This window comes from Silurus meridionalis, chromosome 9 (genome assembly GCF_014805685.1).
Source record: "Silurus meridionalis isolate SWU-2019-XX chromosome 9, ASM1480568v1, whole genome shotgun sequence".
Lineage (NCBI taxonomy): Eukaryota > Metazoa > Chordata > Actinopteri > Siluriformes > Siluridae > Silurus > Silurus meridionalis.
In genome coordinates, this window is record NC_060892.1 from 16564122 (window position 1) to 16576599 (window position 12478).

The window sequence follows — 12478 nt, forward strand, 5'->3', positions numbered from 1 at the left end:
ACTTGACTATGAATTTTGATTCATGTTTGTATTTATCTGCAATCGTGTCATTAATCTGCCTAAAACTGCATTTGCACCTGTCTGAGCTCTCAATACATGACACCCATATATTTGTCTTACAACATCATAAAACTGCTGTATGGTACGATCAGGATGATTTATTGACTGGGAGACACTAGAAGACCGTTTTGTTGATTCTCCTGACGACTGCAAACTGTTGTGATTTTTCACTGGTTCCAGATTGTTGTGTAGTTTCAGAGTGGTGGGCAGATGATGACTCTCTCAAATGAAAACATAATCATGACTTTATTTATACAAGACAAGTGAACACCAACCCTGAGTGGACACATCTGTCAGGTTGTTGGTTACCCAGATGTTTATTTGTTTATGTTTATATTTGTGATGTGTTTAGAGATTCTAGGGTATTTTTGTTGCTCATTCTGCATTTTTTACCGTTTGTGAGAAAAATTGTCTCACAGGTATTTCAGACTGTTCTTACTTTCGTTGCAAACTCATTTAGAACAATGTTTCGTAGTAGAAGAAATGTCAAAACAAGAGTGATAACATTCACTTAGCTCGTAAAATGACAGACAAAAACACTACAGTGCTTCTGCATCTCTTTTTAAGGTAGAGATAAAGTGAGGGCTGAATCCCACTGCACTCTTATTAGCAGGTAGTTGAATGGCATTGTGGCTTACACAAGAAAGCGTTAACCAAAGTGAACAGAGACCAGCATGTACACGAAAATAAATCCATTCGGATTCTCTTGTAAGATCTGCGAAAAGCTGTGCTTTTCTTGGCCTAACATTGCTATAGCTTTGTTATTCAACATGACTCAGCTTTGCACATCTATAGCCCAACTATATCTTTTTTTTATTATTTCAAAGACACTGCTATGCTATTCGCATAACAACAAGGCTGAGTTTATAAAGGTCAATGAAAATGAATTTGAAACTGCATTATTGCTGACAGTTTTATTGTCCGGTCACATGAAGGCAGTCTTTGTGTCGAGTGTGTGAGCTCCGACAAAAAACCCAACACTGCAGCTCTCCGATGTACAACAGCACAAATGTCACGGTGTTGAAATATCGTGTGTGTCCCAGCCTTTAAGGGGTTTCTGGTTCCTGTTTGGATCCTGTACTCTGCATTTGTACATTGTTTTTGTGACACATTCTGCTCGTTAACATTGGCAGGAAAGAACTTGTTTTTAGGTTGAAACACGACAGGAGGAGAGAATTTACACCTTTCTGTAGTGCATGCTCTTTAAGAAAATACAGCTTTACAACTCAGTAAATAGAATAGTAAATACCAGTTAAACAGCATAGTAAAGGAAGTAGGTGTCTGAGGCATTAGAATAATAATGACTCAAAATATTTGTGTTTGAGTGTGTAGCATTCAATCCCGGAAACTGTTAATAACTAATTAATTATTTTTTTTATTTCAATATTAATAAGTCTAATAGGTCCAAGTTACTTTAATAAATTCTTCTGATAAAACGAAAATGTTGTTCTCGTTGTATAAAACATCATGTTGTGCTGTTTCAGGAAACAACAGAGTTACAGTTACCTTCCAGATGTTTATTTATTTTTTTTTATTCCTTTTACACCACAGCATTTTCTCAATAATTTTCAAAGACATAGAAACAAGACAACTTTTTTTTTTACATTTGTAGTTATCGTGTATAATGTAACATAAGTAAGTAAATTCTACTTATCACTTATTGACAAAATATAATAAATACATTTATATTGAAACTTTAATACATTCCAAGCGCCTAAAAATGTAAAATAAAATAAAAAAAGAACCGTAAAAATTCAAAAACAATAAATAATACCAGCGTCAGATAGAAAATCAAACAACAAATACCGTATTTTCCGGACTATAAGCCCACATTTTTTTCCCACATTTTAAACCCTGCGGCTTAAAAAATAAAGCGACTAAAAAAATGGATTTTTCCCGGGTTTTTCCCGGTTTCACAAGCTTCAAGCCAAAAAACTGAGCCCCATAACATTAAACCAATGAAATTGCAGAAAAGCTTCCACCGGTGGTGATTTTTATTGATTTTTATGATTTTTTATTCATTTTTTGAACAATGAATTTCTTGGTAGGCTACTGTTTAGATACAAGCCGTGTAACAGGCAACAGTTTCAATTTAGACACCTGCGGCTTATAGACAGGTGCGGCGTATTTATGTTCAAAATAAAAATCTTTGTAAAATTCAGTGGGTGCGACTTATATTTGGGTGCGCTTAATAGTCCGGAAATTACGGTTATATAATATAAATATAAAATATACACCAATAAGGCACAGCATTATGACCACTGACTAGTGAGAGAATCTTCTTCTTCTTCTTTCGGCTGCTCCCATTAGGGGTCGCCACAGCGGATCATCCGTCTCCATACCCCCCTGTCCTCTACCCTGTCCTCTACATCACACCAACTACCTGCATGTCTTCCCTCACCACATCCATGAACCTCCTCCTTGGCCTTCCTCTTTTTCTCCTTCCTGGTGGCTCCATCCTCAGCATTCTTCTACCAATATAACTCATGTCCCTCCTCTGCACATGTCCAAACCATCTTAATCTCGCTTCTCTCACCTTGTCACCAAAACGTCCTACATGCACTGTTCCTCTAATAAACTCATTTCTAATCTTGTCCATCCTTGTCACTCCCAACGAAAACCTTTACAACTTTAGCTCTGCTACCTCCAGCTCCGCCTCCTGTTTTTACTCAATGCCACTGTCTCTAATCCATACAACATCGCAGGTCTCACCACAGTCCTATAAACTTTTTCACTTTCATTCTTGCAGATACCCTCCTATCACAAATCACTCCTGTCACTTTCTCCACCCACTCCACCCTGCCTGCACTCTTTTCTTTACTTTCCTAACACACTCTCCATTACTTTGCATTGTACCCCAGGTACCTGAACGCCTCCACCTTCTCCACCTCTTCTCCCTGCAACCGCATTTCTCCACTGCCCTTTCTCTCATTCACACACATGTACTCTGTCTTACTCCTACTGACTTTCATTCCCCTTTTCTCCAGCATGTACCTCCACCCCTCCAGGCTCTTCTCAACCTGCTCCCTACTCTCACCACAAATCACAATATCATCCGCAAACATCATAGTCCAGGGAGACTCCTGTCTGATCTCGTCCGTCAACCTGTCCATCACCACTGCAAACAAGACGGGGGCTCAAGGCCGATCCTTGATGCAGTCCAACCTTCACCTTGAACCACTCTGTCGTTCCTACTGCACACTTCACTGCTGTCACACTGTCCTCATACATGTCCTGCACCACCCTCACATACTTCTCTGACACACCAGACTTCCTCATACAATACCACAACTCCTCTCTTGGCACCCCGTTGTACGCTTTCTCTAAATTCACAAATACACAATGCAATTCCTTTTGTCCTTCTCTATACTTCTCAACATTCTCAAAGCAAATAAGGGGTCTGTGGTGCTCTTTCTCGGCATGAAACCATACTGTTGCTCACAGATGGTCATCTCTTCTCTCAGCCTGGCTTCCACTACTCTTTCCCATACCTTCATGGTGTGACTGATCAACTTAATTCCCCTGTAGTTACTGCAGGTCTGCACATCTTCCTTATGCATAAAGATCAGTACCAGCACACCCCTTCTCCATTCCTCAGGATCCTCCAGATTCCTCCAGAACCTTGTTAAACAATCTGGATAAAAACTTCACTGCCATCTCTCCTAAACATCTCCATGCTTCTACTGGTATGTCATCTGGTCCAACCGACTTTTCACTTTTCATCCTCTTAATCGTTGCTTTCACTTTCTCCTTACTGATCCTATCCACTTCCTGCTTCAGCAACTCCACATTATCCAACCTTCTCTCTCTCTGATTTTTCTCATTCATCAGCTGCTCAAAATACCCCCTCCACCTTCTCAACACATTCTCCTTACTAGTCAACACGTTTCCATCTCCATCCTTTATTGCTCTAACTTGCAGCACATCCTTCCCTGCTCGGTCCCTCTGCCTGGCTAATCGGTACAAATCCTTTTCTCCTCCCTTAGTGTTTAACCTCTCATACAGCTCCTCATATGCCTTTTCCTTGGCTTTTGCCAAATCCCTCTTTACCTGTTGCCGCATCTCCTTGTGCTCCTGCCTACTTTTCTCATCACTCTGTCCATCCCACTTCTGTTTTACGAACCTCTTTCCCCTTATGCTCTTCTGCACTTTTTCATTCCACCACCATGTCTCTTTGTCTTTCTTTCTATTTCCAGATGTCACACCAAGTACTTATCTAGCTTCCTCCCTCATCACTCCTGTAGTAGTTACCCAATCATCCAGCACCTCATCACCACCATCGAGCCCCTGTCTGACCTCTTCCCTGAACCTCACACTACAGTCTTCCTCCTTCAGTTTCCACCATCTTATTCTTCTTTCAGTCCTCACTCTCCTCCTCTTCTTCTTCGCCTCCAAAACCATCCTACAGACCACCATTCGATGCTGTCTAGCTACACTGTCCCCCGCCAACACCTTACAGTCTTCAATCTCTTTCACGTTCTCCTACATAGAACATAGTCCACCTGTGTGCACCTTCCTCCACTCTTATACGTCACCCTCTGATCATCCTTCTTCTTAAAATACGTATTCACCACTGCCATTTCCATCCTTTTAACAAAATCTACCACCATCTGCCCTTCTACATTCCTCTCCTTAAAACCACCTACCTTAGCATTGTTGCACACTATGTACACTCTTCCACAGAAATGTAGTTCCTGATGATTGTACCCTCTATAATGCGCCCTTACACAAAGCAAAAACGATAAGTTTGAGTATTGACTTGGCCTCCAAATTCCCCGGATATCAATCCAATCCAGCATCTGTGGGATGTGCTGGACATCAAGACCGATCTATGGATGCCCTACCTTTGCAACATTTAGAACTTAAAGGATCTGCTACTAAAATCTTAATTTCAGATACCACAGCACACCTTCAGGGATTAAGTGGAGTCCATGCCTCGATGGGTCAGTGCTGTTTTGGCAGCAAAAGGGGGATCAACACAATATTAGGCAGGTAGTGATAATGTTATGCCTGATCGGTGTATAATAAAGAATAATAATAACAATGCGTAAGGATAGAATCAAAGTACAGTAATATAATATATAGTTGTAGAATACATAAAAAAGATTTTTTAATCAGTGATAGTTGGAGCTAAACGTACATTTCTGCACATTTGAACACTGTTGTTTTCGATTCTAACATGTATATTGAATTTTAAGAAATGTAAACGCAATCCTGGTACAATGCGAACATAACACAGGGCACACATTAAAAGCATGCTAGCATCTCATGAGGGCCTTTTTTTTCTGCTGATGAGAATATTGCATCTGTGGTTAATGGAGAGAGCGTGCCGCATTCTGGCAGATCCTGAATCTGAAATTAATTTGATTTACTGCCGGCTTTGTTGCTGCCAGTTATTTAATACGTTGCTTATGACAGCTAATGGCAAAGCGCAGAGCTGCACCAGAACCCAGAATCTGGTCCCTGCTGCACTCAGATAATTAAGAAATACAGAGAAATTTCTCTTTACTTCAGTCTCTGATGAAAGAAGGTGGTGCGATGATGAATTGTGGAACGTCTCACATCTTAGAGGTGATATTTTTAGCTTTTAGACTGAAAACTGAACAGGGGCTTCATGGGGGCAATTATTTTGTCCCCTTATAAGGTTAGAATGAAGTATCACTGCAAATCAGTCCAGAGACTGATCTTATAACTCACGCTTATCCTATAATAAAACACAACTATCTTAAAAGGCATGGTGTCTTTTAGCATGACAGTGCCCACTATTCCTTTTTCTTCTTCTTCTTCTTCTTCTTCTTCTTTCGGCTTCTCCCATTAGGGGTCGCCACAGTGGATTATCCTTCTCCATACCCCCCTGTCCTCTACATCTGCCTCTTTCAAACCAACTACCTGCATGGCTTCCCTCACCACATCCAGAAACCTCCTACATGGCCTTCCTTTTTTCTTTTTTCCTGGTGGCTCCATCCTCAGCATTCTCCTACCGATATAACTGTGCCCACTATTCCATAGGATGACAATTGCACTCACCTCCTCGACCCTAACTAACTATGTTAGCTACTTTAAGTGGTAGTGGGGGATTTGGAGTGCATAGACAAGTATTTAACTACAATAATATTGTGTTATTATCATAAAAATTAAAAAACTTGAGCTGTGAATAGGTAATATTTTTCTTGCGTTTTTTAAACTTTGGTAATAAATGTAAAGACAGAATGTTTGTTTAGACCAGAATTTGCTTTAGTAGTTCTGACAGTTGGTGTGAGTCGGCAGTGAACTCTTGACACCCCCCCCTTGTCCACCCCATTCCCATTGTGTGATAAAGAGGCTTAACCCGGTCCAAGTCCACATGTCGCTGCCCTGACAACGGCCTGTTTCTGGTGCAGCAGGCTGCTGGAAATGAGAAGCGCCATGGCACAATAGAGGGACTGTTAAGCTCGAGCAAGCGTAGTAAAAACGCTTTCTTGTAGCCCCCCCACTTCCAAGCCCCACTTCCCTCCTTTTAGCCATCACCCATCAAAACGTCCAACAGCACACCCCATACTCAACATTCCTAAACACCAATGAGTCAATTAGAATTTTTAATACTATTATTCAAAAGCAAATAATTGTCCTTTTTTTATTAATCTGTCTTTGACTGGGAAACTTTGTTTTGGAATGTTCTCTTTCATACCACAGCAGCTGTGACTTTTGTGAAAAGTCACAGTGGAATGTCTAGCGCTCCACTTGTTTGAGGAGTTTAAAGTTATTTCACCTCGAGCTACGCAAACGGATACCTGTGCTAGTCAGGCTGCATTAAACCACTGCAATCCTATAGCTCCCCAAAGACAAGGCTCCTACAATGGAGTCCTGTCAGGACAATATTCCTTTTGTCTCTTTTCCTGAGGGAAAAATGCTTTATTTTTCTTTTACGGAAAAGTTTTTTCTTTAAGATCTCATGAGATAAAAAAAGTTTGTTACTTATTTTTTAGTTAAGTGACAAATTTGTCAAAGAATTGCTCAGGAGAAGCAGAACATCAGATTTTTGTACTATTCAAGTTTGGACTGATTCCAGCACTCTGTCATATTTGTCACACTGTATTAGAAAATAAACTCAACATAATGTGGCGCTATTCTATGGGAATAAGAGTAAATGTTTTAATTATTGCATATTAATAAGAAATCTGTAAATATCTCAAATTTTTTTTAACTACTGTTATTAAATATTGTAGTGTATATATTGGTCTTTTTAGTCATTCTCTAACCATCCCAGGTTACAAGTGCACAGATTTAACATACATTTTATTCATTTGATGTAAAATTTTGGTATGCCGTAATTTTTTTCCCACTCAATTTGTATTTTTATGCTTTCAGTATTTTCACTGTTAAATAATTATTAGTATTTTTGATTAGTATTTTTCTATGAAACCCTTTTTAAACTGTTGTATCTGATGGTGGTTGTCATGGTAACACAATACATTGAATAAATTTGATAGCTGTTAAACAAACAGTGAAAAAAAAAAGTTACAATTCAAGGCTTTCTAAGAAACAACCCTTTCCTTTTGTGACCAATGTGTGTTATGTCTGCTTACAAGATTATTATTTTTTTTGGTTTATTTACTTAAGAATGTTCTACAAACAAACTCTTTTCAGGAACTGGTATATTTAAATTGAAGTCACCTGAAATGCAGGACTTCAATATGAATATTCAATTAATCATTTGACTTCTGATTGTGACTGAGCTATTGGGTGTCACACTTCGATCACTTATGCAAACAACTTTGTGTAGATTCAAAGTATAAATCGCATTTTGGATCCAAATTTTTTTTTTATATTTCAAGCTAAATTCACTTAGTAAATTGCCTCTTGCATAGAAAGAGTAATACATTTAGAATAAAAAATAGAAGAGCTGTTTATGTGGCGTTTTCTGTAATCTGGTTCTTGTGTAGCAACTAAGGCTAAAGCATTTTACAAAAAAAATCTGTGTAAAAATGTAATTTAAGGGCTGTTTACTCTCTGCTGGTGTTGATCTCTTGGCTTTGCTAATGGAGCAGTGTTTTTGTCACATTACTATTGTTTATTCAGGAGAATGCTGGCAACTCGTATTCACACACACACAAAAAAAAATCACAATTCTCCTATCTTTAATACCAGTTTTTCTTTCACAAATTCAAGCTAGCTGCTATTTTCTAATCAATGCTAGTATGAATTTTCTAATCGCTCAAAATCCCATTTGCTGCCTAAACAAATTTATGCTAGCAGCTGTTTTTCCGTGAGACCAAACAGTTCTAGCTTTTTATTCAAAATAATGCCAGCTGCTGTTTTTATTCACACAATATCAGGCTATAAGGTGTTTTTCTTATATTAAGTCATGTTAACGGCTATTTTTTCCACAGCAGTTTTTTTTTTTTTTTTTTACACCTGCGTTATGCTCACAGCTGTTTTCTAGTAACTCCCTATTTTGCTAGCTGTTATTTCCTATAATGCAAAATTCCATTAGCTCTGTAATCCTACAATTTCCTTAAAACTGCTTTTCTTTACCGGAGCCATGCTAGTTTTTAAATCATGCTAAATCATTCCTTTCCATACTGCTCAGTTACAAAAAAGTTGATTTCTATTGTACTTTACTTTCCTACAAACTGATTTTTAGTCATGCTAAACCATGCTTGCTTTTTTTCACACCAAATTATAGTATAAGCAAGTTTCCTTTCACTAAGTGATGGAAGATGCTGTTTTTTGATTACACCAAATCATGCCAACAGCCATTTTATAAGTATGCAAATTGTGCTAGTTGCTGTTTTTATTCACACAACATTTTGCTAGCAGCTCTTTTGCAAGCATTCTAAAGACTCTTTGGGTTTATATGATGTTTTGACCTCTGTTTTTAAACATTTCTGCTAGGTGTTGGGCTTGTATTCAATTTCTTACTGAATAATAAAGTTCAGCCTCAAAAGTTGAATAATCTTCTTACAAACCCCAAACGTCATTTAGAGGTTAAAGAAGCTCAACTGATCCATAACATAACTTTAATGTTAAGAACTGCATTTGGGCATTTTGATCTCGAAAGCCTCAAGCCATCATAACTAACAGAACAAGTTGAACTTGCTATGCTATAACACTCCTTCCATTGAATTCATTTGCAAATGGGCGTGTCTGAGGACAGCCAAATACATCTATAGTGCGAGCCATTTAATGTGTATGCATAGTTGTGCAGGTGTGTGTGTGTGTGTGTTCAGACATAATCATATGCGGTATGTAAACAAGCACAGGTTTGTCACTCTGCTGTGTGGGTGGCTTGAAAAGTTCTGTCAATATTATCACAAGGAAGGTCCCTTATATTCAAAGTCGGGTTTCATGCACATTTAAGCACTTACTCTGAGTTCCATGTTATAAATTTTGCTTTTTTAAATGATGATATTGCCAGACGATGTAACCAGATTATTCTTCAGCAGCAGCATCTAGCATCAATAGCATCAGGATCATCGACTTTGAACATTAGCACTCATCTTTACACCAAAGAAAACAGCACTCATTGGCTAATGAGATTCAGATGGACAGCTCAAAGCAAATAAATACCTGAGTGAATTTTGGACACTTTTCTGGATGTGATTCTCTATATAGTTATAGTATTTGAACAAACACTTTCTTTCGGCTTCTCCCATTAAGGGTCGCATGTTTGATTTGGCACGTTTTTACGCTGGATGCCCTTCCTAACGCAACCCTCCCCATTTATCCGGGCTTGGGACCAGCACTAAGAGTGGCTGGGGTTGGTCCCTGACCGGGGATCGAACCCGGGCCGCAGCGGTGAGAACGCCGCATCCTAACCACTAGACCACCAGGGGTGAACAAAATGCCTTCGAAAAAAAAACCCACCTTCCCGATGTAGACAACTGAATGTGGTGCCTTCAATACAAACATATATATACTAACTCAATAAGTCTAGGAAGCTTATAAACATTGTGTGTTAACTTTGTCGAAGCTTCTGCAATGTGACTGAATCAAAGGCAGTTAGTTATCAACAGGGCGTAATGAGGATAAAGGTCAGAAGCTTTTTCAAATAAAAAGGACTGTATCTGTCTGAAGTCAGGATTTTAGACTTTCATCAGTTGTTATGCCTTTGCTGTGTTTATTCCATGGATGATGATCTAGGATAAAAAAAATAGATTGATTTTTAAGATAAAAATGTAATAAATCTGTAGTTTTTTACTGGTGTGTCCTTCTTTAATTCATTCTTTTTTGCTCACATAAATTTGTTGTAAAATCTTTAGGGCATCATTTGCTGAGACTAATATAATGTGCAAAAGACAAGAGACACTTAAAGCAATTTTAGCACCCAAATCTGGTTTTGATATGCTGGTGATTTCTTGTTGAGTGTCATTGACCCATTGCTACAGCGATAAAGAAGCCACGTGGAAACAGATTTTCTGCATTTTTTTGCTTATAAAATAGATAATATTCACCTGACAATTAAATCACATTCACAAATGTGTGACATGAAAGATGTGGTGGTTTCTTGTTAGAGTTACTTTTTCTACTAGCTGACTTAAACTGTGAATTTGCATACATCAGTCTTGTTAGCTGATTTAAATCAAGAAGGCAGGATCTCTGTAATCTCTTTAGTTGGAAGGAACAGAGGAGGAGCTCATTATTACACTGCATCTCATTGGGCTTGTTTATTTTCTGTTGCATGGGGTACACCTGAAAAAGTGCTGATATACGGTAGGGTTTTTTTGCTGGTAGATGTTTCCTTCTTCTTGTTCTTTCTCTTAGTCACTTTTGAGTAACAGCTGTCTGATGCATGTTAGCATTTAATCTAGCATATGGATACATCTTACCTTTGGTGGTCTACTGCAGGGATGTTTTTTTTTAGCCACCTCTCTCTACCTCTCTTACTTCTCCCTGTGTGAGGAGGAAAATCAGGGCTAAAGTGATTATGCTGCATTTTTCGGTGAGGAGGAGGAGCTGGTGAAGGCAGGACCCCTTGCTCTGTGAGAGGACTGCTTAATGATTTCTTTTTTGCGCTGGGACTTGTGCGCAGTGAAGCCGCAATGGACCAAACTGGCCAGGAGATTGTGTGTGTGTGTGTGTGTGTGTGTGTGTGTTATACATAAATGCTAGGTAACAAGTCACTCTCTGCACCTTTTTTTTTATCTCATAGATATTACATAAAACAATAAACACCTAGAGTTCAATATTGAGAAATGTTCAGCTTGAACTGGAATTTTCTAAAGGAAGTGTGGTATTTTTACCACCAAGCAGCAACAGCAGCAGTGCCATGGCACCATCACATCCAAAATGAGCGATGAAGGCCATGCCAGGCTAAGCACACATTGTTTTGTACTCGGTGGGCAATAATAGTATACGAGGAATGGGGCAGCGTGGAGAAAAAAAAAAACAAAGACAGGATTGACAGGAGGACACAGTGGGTTACTGTGTTTGAGGCTTAGAGGCCGTTCCATCAAACATGATTAAATGGGTGATATTTAACCCCCAGAGATCTTGCAGAACGCATTGACTTTCACAGACGAGATGATGTGCGCTCACCATAACGATGTACATTAAACAACATGGGCAAGCGAGCAGATACGGTGCGAGAGAGCAGACGCAGTGGAACACTGGACAGACGTGGCACGGGATCTAGCGTCAGCATGGGCATCTGCTGCGGCTGCTTACCTCCGCAAGATGTTAATCAGGATCAGGAGGAGGTGCCGGTTCATTTGGAGGCTATCAGCGAGGAAGTGGACGAGAACTCCACAGGAGAGGAAAGGTAACCTGGATAAGGTTGATGAAGCTCTTTTAATCTGGTGCCGTTTTAAATCAAAGGTTTTCAATTTTTTCCTTAGAACACAGCAGTTTCTGCAAAAAAAAAAGAAAAAGGTCCTTCAATAACCTTTAATGCAGCTCTCTTTCGGTTTTATTCTCAGTCTGAAACAGAGATGACAGAATAATTACTGAATTCTGTCAATAAACCTCCCAGCGGGCAGAGATTGAATTTTGAATTGCACGAGAACTCATGCTTCACCTTCAGAACCTTGCAGGAAATTAGTAAAATCAGTAAAACAAACAAAAAATAAAAAGTTAAAGAGAGCTTTACCAAGCAGCAGCCTGTGATGCTGTAAGCCACTTGCTTGTAAACAATGTGCTCTGTTTGCTCCGACTTTCCGCTGTTTGGTTAGTGGGATTTTGCAATTCTGATTATGACAAGAATTCGGGGACGTCACACATCTTTAACTCTCTGCTGAGGAGAATCAGAATGAATAATAATGAAAGGCCGTTGTTGTGGATGTTTGTTGAGGATTGTGGGTTTTGATTCTTACAGCACCAGACATGTGGGTTTCCTAAAATTGTATAACACTGTGTATGTACTTTATAACACATTCCTTGTGAGAATATGAAAATGTATTATATTTTAAATAATTCACAACATCTATTCTACAGTAAAAGC

At 39.0% G+C, this 12478-nt stretch overlaps 1 protein-coding gene across 12 annotated transcripts in view; it reads left to right on the top strand.

Moving 5' to 3' along the window:
• The window catches only part of plekha7b (pleckstrin homology domain containing, family A member 7b), a 114849-nt gene that overhangs the window by 8558 nt on the left and 93813 nt on the right, over positions 1 to 12478 (top strand). Inside the window, exon 1 of one of the 12 annotated variants that reach the window (XM_046857333.1) lies at positions 11517 to 11800. The exons of the other annotated variants lie outside the window; for them this stretch is intronic. Coding sequence (XP_046713289.1) covers positions 11601 to 11800 — 200 coding nt within the window. The 5' untranslated portion in view covers positions 11517 to 11600. Of the gene's footprint in view, positions 1 to 11516; positions 11801 to 12478 lie in introns of those variants that run through there. 12 annotated transcript variants of the gene reach the window in all.